Here is a 24,338-nt window from a genome sequence, read left to right as displayed (position 1 = left end):
AGCTTTCCAGTTTACCTGCCATTACATATGGACAAAATTACACATGAATGAATTTACACTGAAATTACATTTAAATTAAGACAAAAAGCTTTTATTTTAAAGTGCGTGCTAAACAAATTTCACATTTCAAGAAAGGTTAGGTTAGGTTTTATGACATGTGTAGTTCTACCCATACGTTTGTAACTATGGGAGTGTTATATTGGCATTATACATACATTATGGTAGAGCACACTTGCAGAGCATAACAGAGAGAACGAGCATTAGGGAGGCATGGTAACAGAAATTACTATAAGTGTGACATCGATTTGAAAGTATGCTAATGCCGCCAATTTACAAACGTCTTTCGACTCCTAGGCCCCAGACAAGCTAGCGAAATTGGTCATGCAAGAAAGAAATTCGACATTTGAAAAAGTTTGATCGATTTCGCCCGATGGAAGGGAAAATTAACCCACTCACACGGAGAAAAAACCTACTGATAAAAACGGGACTGGAGGCCTTTAACGAATGAATCGACAAATTTCATAAAATAATATGTTATGAAGAAGTCGGAATGTTCTTTAAAATAATAATATTTTTGCATCTCGTTCATTATATTTATTCGGACAAGGCCGCTTGCACGAACACGTGTTCAGATATTTTCTGAATGACTGACTAATATTTTGTTAGGAAATGGTCATACAGTCACATTTTTAGCAGTATCTTGATAAAAAAGAATCTCTTATAGAAATTATTGGTAATCCGGTTGAAAACGGGATTGCAAGCCTTAACGAATGAATTAACAGGTTTCATGATAAACTTTTAGTAAAATACTGTTTTAATGTAAATACCGCACAAGAATCCCAACTGCTCCCAACCGTCTGGAGCCAGTGAGACTATGGCATCCCCAAATGGGGAATGTTGTGAGGGGAGTACCTGGTTGATCACATCTGGTCACCAAACACGGCTAAAGCCATTTCAAGCAACGTTTAAATTCTGAATGGTGGCCTTACACCAGGGCGATACTGAGAGTGTTTTCCACTCTTAATGATAGAACGTCCAAACCCTTGTCCTGCCGGAAGGAGCTTCCGGAAGGACAATTCGACGAGTGTGCGTCCTGCCAGCAGTACGCAATTTTTTGCGGTTTTTGTATGAATATAAGAGGCTGTCCTTCTAGCAGTACTCGACTTTTATGCATGTTAAAAATAGGCAGAGGTGACAAACTTTCTGTATTTTATTTAATAAAATTAGATATGGGCGCTTATTAACATAACAGGGTAGAAAATAAACAAGAAAATGAAAAAAAAAACGAAAGTGAAAATTGTATTTATTTTGAGAAAATTAAAAAAAGGTATAATAAAATAAGACATGGGCGCTTATTAATATAACAGGGTAGAAAATAAACAAGAAAATGAAGAAAAAAAAACGTAAGTGAAAATTGTATTTACTTTGAGAAAATTAAAAAAAGGATTATGCTGGAATTCCATTCGCGATATGGTAGGTGAAGCAGTTTCTTCCTGTCTGTGGAGAGCATAAAACACATCGCGGACCACATGTCTTGCAAAAAAAGCTCGCCTTCTGCTGTTTTTTGTTGACTCTGGAGCAAACTATACATTTGCGTTGAACTCTCTTTCTGTCATCTGATTTTGACAGGGCCTCAAGAATGTGTTCTCCGCTGTGAGCGATGTTCTCGTGTGGTGGCGGCTCATTCTCTTGTAGGTTATCATCGTCATTAATAGTTAGAGCTAATACCAGGTTGGTAGTAAACCACCTGTGAGACACCTGATCATGTTCGGAGCGAAAGAAATTATTAAAAACCAAATACGCATTCGTTTCTATAATGCCCAGAACTGAGGCATATATTCTATGTTCCCATTTTTGTGTGCCCCAAGCTTTCTCCAATGCCAATCCATCCTGCCTAATGTGATTGTGAATATCGATAGCCGCAGCCCCGTCAAAATATTGCTGGACTAATTTAGGCCGATCGACTTCTCGGTAAAATAAATTTCCTTCATCGTCCCACCTTCTTTTGCGTGATGGCAGGCCAGGCAGTGTCGTTTCGCAAGTGGCTACAAATGTATGAATCTTTTTGTCTCTCCAGGCACAGGCAGTGAGCTGCACAGAGTCTTTTTCTGCTGTACTCACAACAGATGCCCCCTTATGCGTAGGACACTGAGCTGCCATCTCAGACACAGGATAGAAACTATGTGCTGTCTTTACCAGTCCAATAAAATACAATCCAACTTTGAATAACTCCACAGCTGTTTTGACTGAAGCAAACCAAGAGTCACCAACTATAACTCTGCCAGAACCATACCATGGCTCTGTCAATCTCAAAGTAGTTGCAGTTCCTGCGCCAAATTCTCTTTGCCATTTCTTCGTACTCATTGCTTCTTTGCCCTCATTAATTTCCATTCTGATCATAATGTTTGTGTCACTATCACACGCTGTTTTTACTTCACAACCGACTCCTTTTGGTTTTCTTTTAATCTTCATAACTGCTGGCATTCCGTTTTTGAAGTACGCACCCCTTCCATACCAGGCGAACATGGATTCATCTACAGTTATTTTTGACCCAGGATGGATGGTATCTTTTAGTTTATCATTCACCATCGTTACTAATGTTCTAGTGTTACGCCATTTATCAGAAAAATCAAGGTCTGAGGATTGTGTGAAGCGCAATGCCATGAGAATGATCTCAAATCTTTGGCGGCTCATACCAAATCTTTGTCCAAAATTTGCAGGGGGATATATTCCATCAGAGGTGGTATTCCAATAGGATCGTCGATCTGGAAGTTCTTGAAGAGTCATAGCATATAATATGCCAAAAACAGTTAATAATTCCTTCTCGTTCAACAGTTTTTGTCTTGCTGGAAACGAATAGTTGGTGCAATGGACTATGTAACTAAGCTTCTCTCTCGGAAATATCATGAAAAATGCATCCTTGATACTTCGTGCGGGCCCCAATGGTACTAGCAAGGTAGCTTTGAAATAGCCTTGTTGTCGTTGATCGACACGTATTGCTTCATGAAAAGTCCAGGTAACACCCTTTGCAACTGTTGTATTTCGAGCAGAATTTACGTTGCTTGTACTTGAATTCGGATGTACTGAAATACTTGTCTCGTCATCTTCGCTCGAAGAAGAAGAACCCGATTCAGACGATGCTGAAAAAAAATCCATTATTAGTGATCAACAGACGCAAAGGGGTGTAGGTACTCAATATATTTAAACTTAAAATTATTTTCCAAATAAATATAAGCAATAATTATTAGCCAGAAACACCCATACAAATTGAAAAAATCTTCCGAGAAGAAATAATAACCGCCGACGCGTCGCGACGGTACTCACACCCTCCTGATTTCCGGTCAGGTGATCGATCCATTGAGCTACGCCGGCCTATCTCCTGTCCCGTCAAATTATTCAATATGTATTAGAAATATTTCGTTCAACAACTATTGCTTATTTTATTATTTCACCTAAGAACAACATACTTTATTATAGTAGGGAAGGCAATTTTACTTGCTAAATTCCCCACTAGATAGCGTCGCGACAAATTATGTCTACATTTTATTGGTGAATACTTAGAATTGTCAAATATTATTATTTTTCGTCGTCGGCAGTTATTATATCTTCTCGGAAGATTTTTTCAATTTGTATGGGTGTTTCTGGCTAATAATTATTGCTTATAATAATTTGTAATCCTTTGTGATATGCATAAAAACCTTGTCTTATAAACATTAATAAAGTTTATCAGTTAAAAAATAATAAAAATATTTTTAATACACACACACCCAGGCACAGACACACAGGCAAGCACGCGCCCACACACACAGACACGCAAATACATACGCATACATACCCATACAAGTCAAACTTAGCAAAGTTAATTTATGTTGTGCCTGTCAAAAAAAAATTGTCAATCACGTAAATAATGGAAACGAACAAGCAACCTCCAAGTACTATTTTTTCTATGGGAATATACTAGGCTTACTATAAACGTAAGCCTATGAATAAAATAAGAAAGTTTGTACTTACAATGTTCTTCATTTGTATTTGCTTCCACTAAATTGTCATTTTCGGTTTCAGCAATTAGAACTCCAACGGGCACGGTTGATATTTTTTTGTCAATTTCCCAATATACCCTTGCATAATTGTTTTCTAACTTTTTTACAGTGCCCCAACAATAACTAATGTCGTAATTATCACCAAAATGTTTGCGACTCCATGTGTTTAGGCCATCATTTTCGTCGAAATACGTGGCTTTGACGCGAACGCGGACCCCACGTCTTATACTCGCCGCCATTTTGGCCAGACTGATCGCAGAAATACGATTCAAAAACTCGCTGAATCAGAAAGAGACGCACTATGCAATGCAGTTAACGGCATCCTGCTAGCAGGCCTACAAAGCCGCATATAAACAAAAAACTTACGTCCTACCGGTAGTACGTAAAGTCCTGCTGGCAGGACGCTGGACGTTCTATCATTAAACGTGCAGCAAGTATACGGCATATTATTTTTAAATTAATGAATGGTGAAATAACACAAATTCATCAAATAAAATTTAATTGCGCCAGCCGGATTTGAACCCGCGACCTTCGAATAGCTAGTCGAGAGCCTGTTCATGAACACGTGTTCATGATAATGCTCTCGCATTTCATCATGATATGAAGGCAAATGCATATGCACTGCAAATGCACAGGCATGCAGTCCCTTTTTTAACCGGATTACCGATAATTTGAAGAGATTATTAAAAAAATTAACAATACTAATTTTTCTCCGTGTACCAGACACTTCTATCGGTTTATCTATTCGGCGATAAGAAAAAAAGTTTTGGCTCATTTAAAACCTTAGATTCTATGATTTACACGCCTGTGGTCGAATGACGTCACGGGAACAAAACGAACTCACCCATAACTACCAACGAAACTATGCATACTTATATTTATTTAATATTTAGTATCTATATTGTCGATGTTATTGAAAACAAGTTTATATTCCCAATATATTTATTTACACCACCGCATAAAATATTAGGATAGCGTATTTCTGGACTGTGGTTATGTCTGGCATTGCGCAGATTCAAGACGAATTCTAAAATTATTATGAGCCATGGATGGCTTCTTCCCCCCCAATTTCCGTTTCATATTATCAACTCCAATTGATGAAGAGGAATCGATCCTGCAAACTCAAAAATCAAATAACCTCTACCTTACCGAGGATGTATGCTGTATAATACCCAAAATCAAATAAATGCGACGTTACCGAGGATGTACAGTTGTACAGTATAGGTATGCATATTGTGTATCCAAAAACATACACATAACCGCTACCTTACCGAGGATGTATAGATACTTAAAACCCAAAACTATATAACCACTAGGTTACCGAGTATGTATAACGTATACCCAAAAATATTTTTGGAGCGTCATATTAATATTTAAGCACAATGTCAATAATTATGCATGCTATATGTGCATAAAGCGCGGTCTACACTCGCGGCGCGAACGGCCGCGAAGGCCGCGAAACACGAGTGTGGATCTTGTTCACGCCTTTGCAATCTGCGCGTTCGCGCTTCGCGCCATTCCCCGATTTTTGTCGGTTTTTTGGCCCGCGACAAAGGGTTTGCGGCGCGCGAACGTGAACGCATCCACACTCGCAGTTTTCCGCAGTAGCTTCCAAGACATCGTAGGGAGTGGTTGTGCGTGCGTTGGCGATTGGCTTTCAAGATGAACACTACGTGGTGTAATGAACTAGAACTGACCCTCATGGAGTGTGTTCAAGCTGAGCCGATACTCTGGCAGTCTAAACACAAGGATCATAAAAATAAAAATATGGTTCATGATGCCTGGACACGCATAAGTGCTATCTTAGATATACCGATAGCTGAGTTAAAGAAAAAGAAGGAATCACTTATGTCGAGCTATAGATCGTATAGAAAGAAAGTAAAGGATTCTATCCACAGCGGTGCGAGCTCAAGTGATATCTACAAACCCATATGGTTTGCTTATGAAACCATGAACTCATTTCTTGGAGATAATGCGAAATGCAAAAAAACAACAAATACTGTAAGTATTAATATATCTTTATTATTTTTAAATTACAACATTTACTTAACTAATTATTTTCAAAGTATTTCGTGAACTCGTCTCTTATATCACGAGCGCTTAGAGCGGGTCGGCGTGGTAAATGAGGTATTTGACGTATCGCACAATCCGTCCCAATTTCATTTCTCCATAAACCAGGTATAATTAATGTGTTGTTCTCATCAATTACATCCACTGTTCCGGGCGGAGTATAAATCTTTGAGGAAGTGGAACTTTTTCTTAAGAAATTATGCAATAATATACATGTTAATGTCAGAAGTGTAACTTTTTCAGGATTTAATTTAATTGGTTTTTTAAATATTCTGAATCTTGACACTAGTATTCCAAGCGTATTTTCAACTACAACCCTAGCACTAGATAACCTTTGATTAAATTTACGTTTTGGCGATCCCCAATCATGGTTACCAGGATAAGGTTTCATAACATGTTCTGTAAGTGCAAAGGCACCGTCTCCTAAAAAAACATAGGGTATATTTTGGTTTGAAATTGGTAAAGGACGCGGTGTTGGTAAATTTAACTCATTACGACATATTTTTTTCCACAATGAACTATTTCTTAACACCCCACCATCGCTAATTCTGCCTTGACAGCCTATGTCTGCGAAGATAAAATTATAATTACTATCTACTAAAGCCAACAATACAATACTAAATGTTTTCTTATAGTTAATGTATTCCGATCCTGAGTTAATTGGACATTCTATGACTACATGTTTTCCATCAATTGAACCGATAGCATGAGGAAATTTATGTGCAAATCCTTTTTCGATATCCAGCCACTCTTCTGCTCTCGTTGGCATCTGTAAAAATAAAATAATACATTAATTAAATATTTTATCTATTTCAGGATGGATCATCGTCGTTGGTGATCGACGAAGAGGAGGAGAGTTTTGATGCAACTGTAGACGATAGTCAATCTACGAGAGCAACTGAAGAAGAAGATAGTCTACCTATAAGAACACCAACAGTTCGTCGTCGTAATAACCCTATAGAACTTGTGGCTGCTGGAGAAACAGTTAGGGATGCTCTGGTTACTCTAAAAGAAACTTTAAAGAGGCGACGAATTGAAGAAGACGATGAGTGTGACTTACATGGCAAAGTTATAGCCAAAAAGTTGAGAAAATTACCTGAGGACGAAAGAACGCAATTTGTTTGTGACATATACAATATGTTTATGCGTCATGAACAACGTACTTCAGCATCATTTTCACCAGTTTCAATTCATTCAGAACTATCTACATCACACTATCAGAGAGCAGATACTTCACACAGCAGTTACTCCGATCATTCAATGCACCACCACTTGTCACCTCCAGAAATCCATATTCCCGAACAAAACCCAACCTCTGCTGCTTCACAGATTATCATCACTTCAAATGAATGTATTCGACCGGCTAATCAAGAATACACAAATATTGTTCGAAATGTGATTGACGCCGCGTACTATAATGCTTAATTTTTTAAAGATTCATTGTTTTTTAAAAGACTGATCAATAAATAAGTACAAATTAAAAAAAAATTCAAAATTCACAAATAAAAAAAAAAACTAAAAAATCTTAATTATTATTTCAAGTATTGTTTAAAAGATAATTAATGTTTATGAATAGTGCTGTAAGTGTTTAATTAATACATACTTAATAAACAATTTTAATAATCAATTGTTTTTTACTTACTTTAATTTCATCCTTTAGGGCTTCATTCAAAGCATGACATACTTCTGGAATAATCTTCGATATTAGTTGAGGTGAGATTTTAAATAAATAGTGGAGACTTTCGAAACTATCTCCAGTAGCCAAATATCGCAATGTAATGGCAAGGCGTATTTTAGCTGGGATCGATGGTCTTAATTGAGTGTCTTCTTTGGCTATCATTGGTAAAACTTTGCCTAATAAGTTATCAAAATCCGACTGAGACATTCTCGTAAACTTATCAAATTCTCCTGATGGTTCAGCAACTAATTCGCTCAACTGTTTATCCATTGTTGCACTGAAAAAGTAAAGTATATGGGTAAAGTATTCATAATAAAAAATATACACCAAATCAAATGTGCTAAATACTACGCTAATTATGCTCCAAAATGATAAATTTACCTGGTTCTATTGCGATGGATTCGTGTCATCCACCAACGTCTTCTTCTCCATCTCTTTTTTATATGTTTCTTTTCTTTAACACAAAGGTAATTGTAAAACGCAATGGCAAGCAGTGACACGGCAGCAGCAGAAATCATGTCGTCGTCCATCTTCGTTAAAGTCGCGAACAAGACTGAAGCTTTGCGAGTGTGGATGGACACAGTTCACGCGCGGATCGCGGCGTATATTCACGGCGTGAATTCACGGCGCGACTTCGCGCGCGAGTGTAGAGCCAGCATAATAAAGAGTATCCGAATTATACAGGGTGCGGCAAAACAGACAGCGCAAACACAGACAGTGAAAAAACAGACAGTGCAGTTTTGAAGGGCTATCAAAAAAAACCCCGCAGAAATTGGGTTTTTATTTTATTCGGTACATCGTGTCGTTTTATGCATCAAGTCCTGAAGATGATGGCCCTCAACAGCGATACATCGATGGAAGGTGATTTCTGAAGTTTTCGGCCGCATTTTGTGCACATCTCGACGGGCATAGTGGCGATATCCCCCCGAATTCGATCATCGAGTTCTTCCAAGGTGTGTGGCCGATGTTTACAAACATTTTCATTCTGGAAGCCCCACAGGAAAAAGTCGCAAATTGCAGCTGGAAGGCCCGCTGGGTGGCGACGAAAGAGCGGCCATTTTCAAGAAACGTGCGGACGGCGAAGCCCTGGTGTTGTCCGAACCAAACCGTGGTAACTACAGAAAACGGCACGACCCTCCCGACACAATGACACATCTCCCAGGTTCCAAACCCCACCACACGCGATATACTGGCCCTTTAAAACTGCAGTCTGTCGTGTAGTGCATTCACACACATTCACCAACTTGCATAAATCTGGAGTAGACAAAAGGAATTTTGCTAGGGGAGTGTGAGGCAAAATTCAGCACCACGCACCCGGTAAATTGCGCTATTTTGAGGCACAGAATAATAATTCCGTGTTTCGGATAGCGTGAGGAATCGATCCCTGTGCCGCGGGTCTGTGACCCCGCCCGGGATGAATGGGGAAGTGGGTCACTGGGGGCTGGAGAGATGCAGCCCGGTGTTACCACCCCTCCCCCTCAGATCAATGGAGCCGCATCCGGGTGTGGCGGTATATGGGTCATTCATAAACCTGGGTGTTGTTTCTGAATGGTGGCGGGGCTGAAACCATGAAGGGATTTATGTTCGTCTAAACTGATACTTTTTGGCACCATTTTTAATCAAAATATAATGAAACATTTGGTTTTAACTACTATTTTTTTTATGATACAAATCAACATGTTTCAGAACTAATGGTTTTATTATACAGGGTAAACTAAAATTTTAAATGACATATAGTGTTGGGAGGTGATTAGAGACCATAGATGATATGAACTAATTAGGTATTACTGAGAAAACAAATTTTCGGTTATTAACCAGTTCAACCTGAATTAAAACTGGCAGTGGAAGAACCTTTTTGAAGCTTGATAATAATTGGTGGAGTTATTTGAAATTTTTTGGTGTTTGTTTTTTAAATTTCAATGGATTAGAAGTTATTGCTACTATTATTATATGTTATTAAAAATAACATAAGGCCCTCGGAATGAGCGTTTCAAACAAAATTATAAATCTTAAAATTTAAACTAAAAATATAACATTTTAGTAAAAAATAAAACATATGAATAGGTACCTACGAAACATACATAAAAAATTCGGTGGAGATTAAAAACAAATATCACCTTTCGAAAATGACTACGGCCTGAACTGGTAGCTAAAATACGATACATTATGGAGAAATTATAATCAAAGCCAGAGTTATATCAGAAACCGCCAATTTTTATTCGCTTTAAACGATAATGAGGAAAACATTTCTGAAATCTATGTATTTTCAAATATACACACGTTCTGAAAAGGTTAAAGCCACCTCCTATTTTTTCCCATCATTAATATCTAATTAGGTACCCCTTTCTCTAAGCTTCTCCAACCACCTTTTTTTCAGTTTAGTTTAAGTCTATACTTGATTGTCAAATAAATTTTTAGTAGGTATACTGTGTCAATATAGGTGTAGTACTAATATATATAAACTAATGTTTTCAGGAATGAATCGGTTGTGATGATGAAAAGCGCCCAATGCGGAGCCGTTATTGAGGGATCCTAGGGATAAAAGAAAACCCGTATTTATTTAGCAAGTCCAACGCCGAGTAAAGTTGACAGATAATGGCGCGTATGCGGGAAACCGTCCGCATCTCTCGGCCTTGGGGTATCAAACATCGCGTTGGCAGCAGAATTGGCAGCTGCCCAAAGTGAGCCCAATTTTTCATGTGGAATAATTTTCGAATGGAGATAGTGGAATGCTCGCGTAGAGGCAAAAAATAAATATGATTTAACTTGGTCGCAAAAAAGATTTATAACCAGGATAAATACCCGAAAAAAAATTATCTTAAGTTTGGTATCATATTTTTTATAACGAAACAATTGAGCTGGAATAATAATATGTCGCGACACATAAAAATGGGAGATTCATCTCCTTTCTACAATCTAAATTTCTCATACTTCTTTCCTCTTTTAATGTTTTTATTAGAAGCTAAGATAAAACGAGGCATCTTGCTCTTTGCGAGGCTTTCACACAAATCTAAATGATTTTTTTTAGCTCAACGAAAGGCTCCCTCCGCAGAGAATAATAAAGGCTATAAAGTGAATATTTATGTACACCAAATATACACACATACTATTATTAAAAGAAGGTTACGCGAGAGGCGATTTTAGAGTTTTAATGTCTTGAAGTGGATAACTACTCAAACACAACTTAATATTCGTATGGCTTATAAAACACAGTGTATATATGATTATCTAAATAGTTTGATCACGCTGGCTTCACTGAGCAAATAGTAAATGAGATATCTCTTGTATTTTTTAAAACCATGTAAAATGTATGCGTCCTTCGTTTGTGCTATTGTAACATGAAAGTTACTCTATGAAGTGGGTGAATTTTCACAGCGGCCAGGCTAGGCCAGTAATAGTTCGAGCCAATCCTTGCATGAATGGAACAGTTCGGCGGGGGTGGTTACCCCAACCTCCCCAATCCCGGAAATAGCACTAGACATCTCCCACTCTCCCCCAGGACGGCCAGCCGCCTCAAAGACGCCATTCAAGTTTTTATCGCCAAATACACTTACATAATCCCGAATGGAATTGAAGCCTCAATGGAGGATTAAATAAACAGAAGATTATGTAAGTGAAACAACACAATGGGACGGATTTAAAGGTGTATCGCTGATAGCTCTCTCTGTCTTACTCGAAAATAAGGCATGTATCAGAAAGAGAGGTCATAGCGGGAGTTCTCAACGGCAGAATCATAATACCTTAATACGAAATGCAGAACTATGGACCGTAGCAGATTAGAGAGGTTCCAGAATGACACGCAGCGAAGAAGTGCAACTTCATTCATAAAATGCGAGCTGTCGTAATAATGTTTTACAACCATCATTCATAATATCTCCATTTTGCGGTTAACCTCAAATGTACCGGAAGAGAGAATAGTACCTACAGTGTATAGTGTACAGTGCCGGCGGTGCGGCGGGAAATAGGCTTTGCAATATCCGCTTCCGTTATTATCGGATGGAAATCGCCCGTTAAGATGAAAATAATACAACTGGTAATCAAACGCAGGAAACGTCGTAGGTACTTATTTTGTTCTATTTTTAATGTTCGTACCATGCTTCCATTAACGACCGATTACAGTGAGAATAAAAATACATTTACAATAGAAAGAAAGACTAGTTTCACAGACAATAGCTAGTTAAAAATGATCCATTTCGTCGGTGTGATTTTATGGGGTGGTCTTAAGCTTGAGAAACGTATTTGGAATCGATTTAATTTATTTATATTATACGCCCAAACATGTGATATGTACATAGTAATTTAGGGGAACAGTAAGCATGAAGTAAAATTTGCTATTAAAATGATAATTTAGCCTTATTGTAACTATATTACGTACAGTTGAACACATCTACAATTTCTGTGAAAGTATCGCCAACTGCATGCAATCTAGGTACAAGCAAGCATCTAAATGACTCAGTACTGATATTGCTGTTGCAATTTTTCAAAATCGATCGAGTACTTCTAATTGGTATGTTGGAGGTGATTAGACTCAGTCAATCAGGGATGTCTATAATTCCATTCATAATTTAAAAAGTCAATACGCTCTAATCAGCTGGGGAGCTGATTACAAAACAAATCTACTCCCTGTTTAAATGGTACAACGTCTAATTATAAAAATAATACTGAAAAAACCAATAGATTATCCAACAGACCTAATTTTTAAAGAATTTAAAGTATTAAAATTTATGATCTTGTCCAAAAAAACATATTAACTCACATAATAAAAGAAAATCAAAGCTTTTTAACTGAAGGTCGTACTCATCAAAAACATATATTTTCAACACAAAAATGAAACACCACTTTTGCTCAACATAATTACATATATCTAGGGAAAAAATACTTCTACAGCCTACCCGAAAATATCAGAACAATAGAAAACGATAAACACCTACTAAAAGCAATTAAAGAGAAGTTCAATGTAAAAATACCAAAATGACGAAACTATCTTCTTAAATAATTATAATTTTTAATATTCATAATTACAAACACTAAATATTCATAATCTTGATGCTCACCACTCTTCTAGACACAAGCGCCAGCTTCTATAGAAGAGGAACATTAAAAAATCAAAAGCAGTGAAAACTAATTGTATGAATTATTTTAGTTAACATTATTGATTATACTCTGTAATACTATTATACTGTAAATTGATTAATTATTTAATAAATACATACATTGTTAAAAAAATTTAATAATAATAGTAGGAAACAAGTCTTCTATCTGAGAGTTTTAATAATTTTAATTCTCTCTTCAAGTGGTTGTAGTTTATGTTTATTTTATCGGATGGAGTATTAAACCTTTTTCCGGGACAAAATAATGATATAAAATTTGATAATAAATTCGTGAACGCCACTTTTATTTAAATACCTAATGCCGATCATAAACCAAAATCTAAAATCTAGAAATACCACGTATTACAAATATGTATATTACAGTGGCTTACAAAAGAGGGCCGAGCTCTAGTGGGGGAGGTAGGGGTTGGTGGAGTATTGGCAAGAGAGTGCTCTTTGTCAATAGGAATTCACCTTACCAATGCAATGGTGTAGAATCTTGTATTTCAATATTTTTTCTCAAAAAAATCAATTACCTCAGATATAAAACCAGCATTTTATTTTAATTTTGTATGTAACACCCCACAAGTAGGTATCCCTGTATGTACAGAGTAAGGGCAGGGGCGCTATGCCGCCAACCGGTTGGGCAGAGTTGTGAGGCGGGTTAAGGTAGGAGCTGTAAGAAAGGTCTTGAATAGGCTCGGATTATATGAAGGAAGAAAATCAGATGCTCGTAGCTCGTTCCACATACGAGCAGTTTTACACGAAAACGTAGTGGAAGAAGCGGCCCATTCTCATGAAGCGTAAACGAACAATAATAGTGTAGGTACATTTTAACCCTTTCCGGACGAATACCGCGCACTGCGCAGCAAGCATTTTTAGTCAGAATGGTTGCAACCCCGCGCACTACGCGGGACAGTGTTCAGCCTATTTGAATACATTTTCTGAAAAAAACGGGAATAAACTCTCCCTTAATTATGATTATTCCAGGTGTGCAAAATCCTTGGAAATGCAATCTACCCAATTTTAATGACCCGTTTATTCGAAAATACGTATTTTCCCAATATTATTTCAATCTCATATTTTGTCTATTGTTTGGTATGTTTATCTACCTGCTAGAAGGATTAGTACACAAGTATACGGTAAACGTCTTGCATAAATCTTGAGAGAAATATTATTTTTTTCGTTAATTTAAAAAATTGTGTTTTTGTTTTCTTCGGTTTAAAAAAAAATAATGCCACAATTCTCTAGAATATACGAAACATGCTGTACCTCACATAATAAATATAAATTATGTTAAAGTTTTAATTTTTTTTATGAGAAGTTCGTAGAAAAAACTATTCTATAATAATATCCACGAGTAAAGCGCACTAATTTCGGGAAATGATTCTACATGATGGTAGAAATAAAAGAGATAAATTCGAAATTCCATAGTTTTTTCCCAAACAATTTTTTTTTATGATTAACATATTTTCAACAGTTACAGTGTGGTTGGTTTATACATGTGCAAATTACTTAACTGAGAAACCAATCATAGATTTCCTCATTTCGGCAAAAATCCGAAATTACAGCAAATGCGTAAGTAAACGTGTATTAATTTAAGGTTTTAGGTTGTGGAAAAATATAACGAGCAAACTAACAAAACATCTAGAATATTCATCATCCCCAAAGGGTTAATGAACGGGAAAGATAAAGAGAAGAGTTTAGGCCACTCGGGTATTATTTACTCATTTCAATGCAGTGATTTTCCCGCGTTTTATATCCGCAAAACTTCGCGCAATATTCATACCCGTATCAAAAAGCACCTCAGATATTTAAATAATAATGGCTTCTCTGAATGTGCTAACCACACGATCAATTAAAATACATTATTGAAAAATTAGAGCATTAACAAAAGAAAATAACGTCTGAGAATTCAATTGCAATTTGACTGTTTGTGATGGACAGTAAAAACAATAGCTTTCAGTACCATGAAACACTTTCCGAAAGCTTAGCATAAAGATATTTTGAAATAAATTTTAATAATTAAACACATTGTTCGATGTCGACCAACTAGGATTGTTTTAAGTAATCGATATCCTTAAAAGATAACAGAGAATGTGGTATAAAAAAAACTGTTACTCCTTCGTATTATAAGTTTTTCACGGTCAATAGTCAAGAGCTAGAAAGAACGAAATTTTACACTACACACCAGAAGGCTTGGAAATAAGCTTGGAATTCATTCGGAACATTCACGCAACAATGCAGTAAGTTGGTAACGTAGATGGCAAGTGAACTCTGACCGTCTTCCGTGGAATCAGGCCACAGGTGACTGGGGTGACCCGAACAGGGAGGCTGTAGGCAGAGTAGAACTAGGCCAGCTATTTATAGGGCCGGGCCGGGCTAGACTACCCGGGGGTAGGGACCAGGGAGAGGCCGGATGGCTACAGAAATAGTGCCGGGAGCAAATTGCATTATGTATAGGAATGGGCCGGATCGGGAATATACGATGAATATAAAGAATTCCAAAGACGCGCGGAGAATATCTAACGAAATGTTTAAACGAGTCGGGGGAAATCAAGTGAAAGGGCATATATCTTGACAATCACACAAAATATGCAGGCATTCAAAGCGGATGCAGAAACAAAATGTTTAAATGCTATTACGACAGCCTTGGTCCAAGCCAAACTGATAAAATGTGGTAAAAATTACTCCCATAAGTAATATATTGTATGCCAGCAAAATAGTATTAAATTTTTGCAGAGAGTTCAAGAACAAATTTAAAAGCACAGTTATTTATGGTACCTAAGCCTTAGAAACTGTTCGGAGTTACTCTATACGTAGGTAAATTTCTGCTTATTCTGGGTGCAAAAATTTCTCGTCAATGAATTAATGAACTATTACGCCACTTCTATCACGCCACTAAAGTCGATCTTCATTACTACATCTTCCTCCATTAAAAAAATTTATTGCATGAAGCCCGTCTACGAAAGTTAAATTTCAATTAAATAAATTACCTACACAAAATTATCGCGAAAAAAAAATTGAAAAGCGCCGCTGAAACATGTCAATAGACTAGCTGACGTGTACCCGGAATTGATCGGAGACTTTTCTCTACTTTCTATATATAAACCTTCCGGAAGAACTTTATACTATTTAGCGATTTTTAAAAACTATGCTACAGAAAATTCTCAAATACTTATTATAGCCTATTTATTTCTGTAGAAGAAAGATTGTGATATTATTCCATTGAGAGGAAAAGGACGGTGCTATTTATAAACTGGTAAATCTACATTACATTTGGAGTCAATTTTGTGGTATAACTTTTTATTGATTTGAGCTTTCGTTTTCGGGTGAATCGAAACAGAACATAGTATTTTTTATGTCAAATTGAAAAAAAAACAGCCGCTAAAGGCGATGCCATACGTAGTAATGCAAAATCATGTATTTTTGGTTTGAAAATTTGGTCGCCTAGAAAAGTTTCAAATGCTTTAATTAAATACTGCGAGTAGAATACATCTTGGCCTTTGAAATAATCGATTATTTTTTAGATAAATCTTTTTATAAGCCCAGAAAAAGATAATGTATAAGGCCTATGAAAACTGCTTTAAAGTTCAAAATCTCCTACTTACGTACCCATTTTCGGTTATGATTTTATTGTATAATGTGGAAAATTAAGTTATTTATAAAATGATCGAAATTTTTTTTTATATTTATGCCTGAACATCCACAAAATAAAATAAAATGCACTTTTTGGCCATGTTTTTTTCTTGCATAAATCAAAACAGGCGGATGGTGTTGAGCGGGAATTTAAACCTTATCGCCATCTACGTAAGGGTTGTTATTGATAGCGGCTCAATTTAAAATATTACACGACGTAGTGCATCGCCTTAAAAGTGTGACGAAGCGTAGATACGCATCCTAAAGTTGTTTTACATCCTTTAGTTGCCGAAAATCGAAATGATAACAATATTTTTTTGGTTAGATTCATTAGTTTCCCGCTTGTATTACGCGTTTCCGGACACCGTGTATAGCAAATAGAGAAGTAAAGTTGAGTGCCCACTAAACGTATTATTTATTAAGTAATGTTATACGAGTGGCGAAATGAGATGCATTATGTGCAATATGGGAAATGTCATACAAATGCTATAAACACGACAGAGATCGTTAAAGGAACGTACAATAAACTCGCTAGCAGAATCTGTATGCGGTAACTTGTAACTTTAATGTTTTAGCTTGCCTAGCAGGTAGAGGGCACTGTACATTGTTGTGCAATGTACCTACGTCTAACATAATATATAGAGATGCTAATGAAAATGTAGACTGTAGAAATGTAGAAAATAAAATTGAGGTTTTCTCCTTTTCTATATTTTGATGAAAATGTATAATATTTAGAGAGTTAATAAAGGGGTATATTGTTTTATTTTTTATTGAAATTTACCAGTATTTTTTTTATCATTAACCTTCTAAACAGTATTTTTTGATGTGATGGTTAGTTTTAATAGTTAAAAAAATTTCAAAGTTTTATTTTTTTTTGTCTTCCGAATGGACGTGACCCGTGACGTCACCAGTCACAAATGTCAAAAGCCTATTTTTTCAACGCGGGCGCAGTATTTTGTTTTGGAGTCGGAATGTTTTTTATTCTTAAGATTACCCGCTTACATTGAAGAACACTGGGTATAATGTTAGCATCTAATCTAGTCACTAAAATTATCGTATTGAAAAAGAAAAATGCGAAAATGCATTCATGACCGCACTCGATAAACTATTTACCTGGGTTTAAATACCTGCATTCAAACATTTTTATCGGTTCACAGAATGTGGACTAGAGTTGCCAATGCATAAATCTATTGAAATTAGCATTTATTTTTTATTTTGTAGTCATTATCAGATTTTCCCTCTCGTTCAAGCTTTAAAAATATACACTTTTTGAAAAATGCTGCGAACGCAAAATAAATATAGTGCGTCCTCACAATTACTGTAAATATTATTTTTCAAAATGGTTGGATAATCAAGAAATGCCAAAACCCCTGCATTTTCCCAAAAAAAAGGTTCTACCCCCAAAACACCCAATTCGTGACAAATTCTCTACGAATTGGCAACCTTGACGGGCATATTGTTGACAATAGATATATTACGCACATGGACTGGTTGAATAAGTATTTCAATCGTACCAACCAAACGATGTGTTTTAAAGGGATGGTGTTTTATTCGTTTTCAAATGACGATTTTTAAATTCTAGCGCGTATCACCCCCAGGCCACAGCCTGCAGCCCACAAAATTTTACCCACATTAAACCACAAAAAGTGACAGGCTCTCTTGGACCCTCATTTACATCTCATGCAACCTCATACTTTTTTTTCATTGATACGGACCCCCTCCCCCTGCAGGTCTACATCGACCCCTGGGGGTCGATTTAAATAAAAATAATTGTATGTAAATAAAATGGACTATATTGAAATTAAGTGATATTATACGAACTTCAATAAAATATTAATAAATAAAACAAAAGGCTTTAATAAAAAATAGGCAATATTTATGTAATTGTTGGTAGGGTTGTGTATATTTTTTTATCTTTTAAGAAAAAAAACTTAAATCCAATTTTTTTTGTTCTTTAATCTCAATCAATATCTGGGAATATTTCTGAATGTATCCGAAAACTGCTTTTGAAAGGTGTTGAAATACGCTTTCAAATTTTATTTTTAGAAAAAAAACATATAATTTTTGATGTACCTATTAAAATTTTAAATATATTCGTCGGAGCACTGAACTAAAATTACAAAAAACAAAAAAAAACACAATTTATTGGAAAAATGTATTGTAAACATTATAGACACATTACGCAATATTATGCGCGCAGAATTGGGCGTGGCATATACGTATTATATGTTGCGGGGACACACTTCGCTATAATCTTAGTCAGGAGAGGGAGTCAGATCAGTGAATATCATTTTATTTGTACGGGATCTGTCACTTTGACAGATGACAGCCGCGTAATTACGGCGCGCCGTAAATTGTTCTGACCCCTTCAGCTGCCGTAGGTAGGAGAGGGGTCGCATAATTTTCAAATATAGCCTGCCTAGCAGATCACAGCGCATGTCGTCGCTGCGCCCACACTTATAACACATCATCTTTTTAGGTGTAACATGTCTGAATGGGTTTTTATGGTGAGCAATATGGAGTTATATAAAATGCCTCGAACTTATAGCGTAATCTGTCACCCCCTTAACTGACGCTTCACTTTTTTGTTGTTTCATGTAAAATAATTAGTAAAAAATTCGCAATTTTTCATAAAATTACCTCAAATGGAGGTCGGAAACTTTGGTTTCATAGTGGTGTACATTTAAATTATTTTGTAGTTTTTTTTTTTTTGTATTAGGCAATTCACCCTAAAAAGAGTGCTATGTAATAACTTGATTTGAATATAAAGCGTGGTGTTTTCTCTTTCTAACACCGTTTAAATCATATTTCTCACCATGACGGTAAGGGAAAAGATTTCTATTAGACCATATGAGCTGTTCCCAAAAGCGGACAAATTGACTCAACGGATAATAGCTGTTTGTTCCCAAAATCTAACAAATTAGCCTGAGGGATTAATATGATGAAAATGTGTGACGCAATTCGTAATGCTTAAGGTACATTGTTCAGCACACATCTGGTTGTGTATTATATAAAGTGTGAAGTGGTCGGTGTTGGTAGTTGGTAGGGTCGGTAAGTACCTACCAGAACTGAGTTCTAGAGCCTTGTTTGCCAACAAAGCCCGGAGAACATCTGGTCTGCAAGCGCCTGCTCTTATTGCGTATCCCACATTACGCAGTACAGCTTGATTCACATTCCTTTTGTGCTCATTACTTATAGAAATAGCGAGAAAAAAGAATGGTATAAAAGTACATACACTCGGCAGTACGAAGTACAGCATCATCTGAAGGGCGACGAACAAAAGAGCGGACAGGATAAAAACAAAGCGACAAGACAGAAGAAGACACCCAACTGGGTGATCAAACATTCAAAGGATAGCGAGTTTCTGGCTCTTGTTTGCATATCATTAGAGGGCAAATAGTTCTGGCATGTATGCTCCATCACGAATGCCTTTGATTGCGTCGAATATAATGCAATACGAACGCTTTGAACAAACATTGCTTATTTGCATATTATGTCCTGTCCACCATTATCCGCCTGCAGTTGGCAGATGGTTGGTAGTATCGGTTCTAGCATCTAGTGTATAAGTGCAGTGCTCCTTATTGGACTTGGCGTATTGACTAATTTGTCGCGATCGATCGACCGGTTGTCAAACTCATTAGGGACGCGTTCAATAGAAATGAGGTACCCACGTTTAAAACCGAAACGAAATCTTAACTATAAAGCAAAAAATGGTTGATATGACCAACAAAACTAAGAATTTGTGAGGTCTGGCGTCACAAAATATTCACAGCTTTTTCTGTGTAGAAAATCCACGTCATGAGCTGCGTAACTTTAACACATTCATTCATTATTTATCTAACAAAAAATAGGAAGCACATAAATATACGGTTAGTTTTGCTCAATGTACGTGTATGAAGCCAAAAGGGAAAAATAATAATTTACTAAATTAAACAAACACTAAAATATTTAAATGTTTCCGACTGGTTTCACTTGGCTTAAACTTCATAAAGGGTAAACATTTAAAATGTTCACATATAAATTGTGATAAATAAAAAGCGATTCTTTGCACGAAAACATAATAATTTGTAATCAGGGGTTTGTTGTAGGTATAATATAATTTCCCCTTTAAGGGAGTTCCTGAAATTGGTTTAAAAAATAGCAAATAATGTTGATAAAAAGCGTTGGCCTGATCAGAGGGTTTGCTCTTAGTCACGTGTGACATACCATTTAACACATTATAGCGTTCATCTAGAGTTATAGATTGACTAAAGAATTCAATACTTCCATCACGTGCAGCGAAAATCAAATCGATTCATTAATTCAAGGGTCAAGTAAAGCACAACAAATGTTCATGACAAAGGATAATACGAAGAATGCAGAACAGTACAGTATGTATTCAGTAATATTTATCCGAGCGATCGTTGGGCCATTTAGACACACGTGCAAACCCACTGGTCCATTGAAGCACATCTCTGGTCCATGTGCGGAAAGTATGACGCATTGAGACAAACAAATCACCAGTGAGATGCAGTCGTTTTACGAAGTACTGTTTATGCGGTAATAGGCTGAATGGTAATGCCATTTCCTAGTGATAGTGACAATATTCCACTGTTTTTATAGCCACATTATTTACATTTATATAATCAACGGCGTATAGTATGGTCACGTGGTTTGCCCCAAGCTCGTCGAAATTATACCCAGATTTGATGTTAGGGCAAGTCTATTAATTAGGATGTCCATGGTTAATACGCAAAAAATATTTTTAAAACAAATCGTATCAGTTTAATTGCAATGAGGAATAACTAATTTCAGCCTCGAGAGAAATAAAAGACTTTATTTTAATACATGGTTATTTCGTTCAAATTAGATTAATTTATCCGTGAAGTTAACGTCTTTTGTTTACGCCATGTTTTGACATAATAATAATTATATTTGGATGATTTGTATAGCGCCGTTTTTGTGCAAAATCACCTCAAGGGCGCTGTACAAATATACAACACATTTCTACAATGATCTATGTCACATTGTATAGTAAGAAGATATGTTTTTAGGCAAGTTTTTTGAAAACTTTTTTATGTTCTAGGTTCGGAATAAATAAAAGCTAAAAAAAAACAAAATAAATCCCAATTTTCATAATTAATATGTCACATCAATAATAATAAACAAAAAATGGCCAAGTGAATAGGACGAATTTTCTGTTGGAATTTTAGCGAAATAGCTTTTAAAATGCATTATTTTGCTACTCCAGCGACTGAAATAGATGATCTTCATCGTAATTGAAGTGATACGAAGTGCTTTTAAAATAATTTATACGTATCAAAAACGTCCAACGATTCTGAATATTTTATCTAAAGTAGTAAATAAGTACTCACCTTGCTGACCAGGAAGTCAGTATCGTCGAAGTGCCTGCCGAACATCTTGGGCGCCTCCCCGGGGATAGGGTCTATCTTCACGCACACCTCCATACCCTTACGCGCCGTCTCCACCTGCTTGTGGTTCACCTCCACCGAGGTCACGATACCGATGTCCACGAACTGGGGAAGAAGATACAATATATTACATTGCAGCCTGGTATAGCATGCCCCCTTGATATACTCGTATATGGCGTACAAAACGGAATTAATACTTTTTGGCTCGAGCACTCTCACACTTGCTTGACATCGTATATCGGCATCCCATTTAAATTTCACGATGGTAGTGAAATACACTTTTGTTTTGGTCATTTAAGGCCCAATTGGCCTTTCTATGTTCTCGCCGTTTTTTTTATGTAATAAATAATGACATCGAGAGCTTTATACACACATAGTAAAGACAGTTATTGTTATTATTATTAACAGTATGTATATAAACACGATTCAAAGGGCAAGCGAACAATAACAGAAATAGAGGACTTATTAGAAGACGATTTATGAATGTGAATGAGGTAAGAAAAGTTTGGCGGTCCGTCCTCTCTGCCTACCCTTGAGGGGAAACAGCGTGATGGTTAGTCGAGAGCGAACTCATGCTAACACAAACTCACATATCTAATATGAACTAATAAGTGTTTAATTAAAAAAAATGTTGATTAAAAGATTTTTTTTTAGTATACATAAAAAAAAAATATAATAGCGTTGATAATATTATGTTAAATCTTATTTTTTATCTTCCAAAAGTCTATTTTATACTTAAGAGAGATGTTATGTACCTTTCTAATACTTGTACAACCTTTGAACCTATTATGCTTCATTCACTATCTATTATTTGTCCGTCGCACCAATGCATATCAAAATCAACATTTTGATTGTCGCCATATCTCTTGTCTATTGTAAATTTCCATGTTTACTATTAATTGACTTTATTTACCACACTAGTTAAATACAAGATTACTATAAGATGCATTACGCTCTGTTTCAAGGCAGATTCATTCTAGATTTCAGTTTGGAAACATTTCACTTAGAGACATTTAACTCTGTAAAAACTCTACTATATAATATGTAACCATAAACAATTGTAAGACTTACAAATAAAATTATAAAACCGTGTTAAGTGTTTTCATCAATAGAATCCATAACAAAAAATTGGTGTCAGAAGTGCGATATGGTCTAAGTTAATACTACATGGAAACATTATTTCGATAATACTGTAGTATTCTTGACTGTAACAAAAGAACTCTGGATTCTACGAGTAACTTTTAATTATTTGTGACTAGTGACGTTGTTGCAAAAAAAAAATTTTTTGCAAAAAGCCGAACAGCACCAAGAAGAAAGAAACAAGAAGATTCCCAAACATCCCTGGATCTTACCACAAACACAACAATTCTACACTTCACCTTCACCTTCACATCGCGGACCTGCCTTGCTGAGTATTTTTGATAAAGTAAGTTGTTGCCCTTTGCTGTGCAAATAGCCGAAAATCAAGAAGATTCTACACCTTGACGTCGCACGTCGCGGACCTGCCTTGCTGAAGATGGAATGGTTTTTCATATTTTTGTAAGTTTGATTATTGTTTCATGAATTCTAAAGAATCTCATACGTAGCATTTAAAATCTCTTTTCTTATTATTAATTTACAATTATCGCTTTGTTAAAAATGACTGAACAAGAAGTATCTCTTCAATTTTTAACACAATTCATTAGTACATTTGATGGTAATACAAATAATCTTCACACATTCATTAAAAATTGTGATTATGCTTATAAACTAGCATCTAAAGCTCAAAAAGATATTATTTTTAAATATATTCAAACCAAAGTTACTGGAAAAGCTGATTTAATAACATCATGTAGAAATTTGCGTACATGGGAGGAATACAAAAGTTTTCTTGAAGAAAATTTTGCTGATTCGAAAAGTTTTCCACAACTATTATTAGAGTTGCAGACATGTAAACAAAATAGAAATGAGAGTGTTCTCAACTTTACACAAAGAATTGAAAGGTGCTATTCAAATTTAATGAGAGCTACTAAAGCAGAAACTGTCGACATCACTGAATTAATAGGAAAAAATTCTATGATTAAACAAATGGCTCTTCAAGCATTTTTAATGGGCGCATTACCGCAGTACAGCATTATTTTGAGGGCTAGAAACCCAAAAACCTTTGAAGAAGCTTCAATATTTGCAATTAACGAAGAAAAAATGCTCAATTTTACAGAACAAAGTAATTCAAACCAAAAATTTTGCTCTATTTGTAAAAAATCAGGACATATATCTATAAATTGCTTCCACAATAAAGATAAACGTGTCAACCAAGTAAAATCATTTAGTAACTTCACTTCAAAAAATTCTCAGTGCAAAAATAATAATACTGTTAACACGCATCGAAACATCACAATAACGTGTTTCTTTTGTCAAAAACGTGGACACT

At 35.9% G+C, this 24,338-nt stretch overlaps 1 protein-coding gene across 1 annotated transcript in view; it reads right to left on the bottom strand.

Moving 5' to 3' along the window:
- The window catches only part of eIF5B (eukaryotic translation initiation factor 5B), a 194,473-nt gene that overhangs the window by 7,520 nt on the left and 162,615 nt on the right, over positions 1–24,338 (bottom strand). Inside the window, exon 15 of the mRNA XM_089631702.1 lies at positions 21,872–22,033. Within this exon, the coding sequence (XP_089487828.1) occupies positions 21,872–22,033 (162 nt within the window). The remainder of the gene's footprint in view (positions 1–21,871; positions 22,034–24,338) is intronic.

The sequence above is a fragment of the Hesperophylax consimilis genome, chromosome 5 (genome assembly GCF_061612785.1).
Source record: "Hesperophylax consimilis isolate HC1 chromosome 5, BYU_Hcon_1.0, whole genome shotgun sequence".
Taxonomy (NCBI): domain Eukaryota; kingdom Metazoa; phylum Arthropoda; class Insecta; order Trichoptera; family Limnephilidae; genus Hesperophylax; species Hesperophylax consimilis.
The sequence above is the reverse complement of the archived record's forward strand: the minus strand, read 5'-3'. Positions and strand labels throughout refer to the sequence as shown.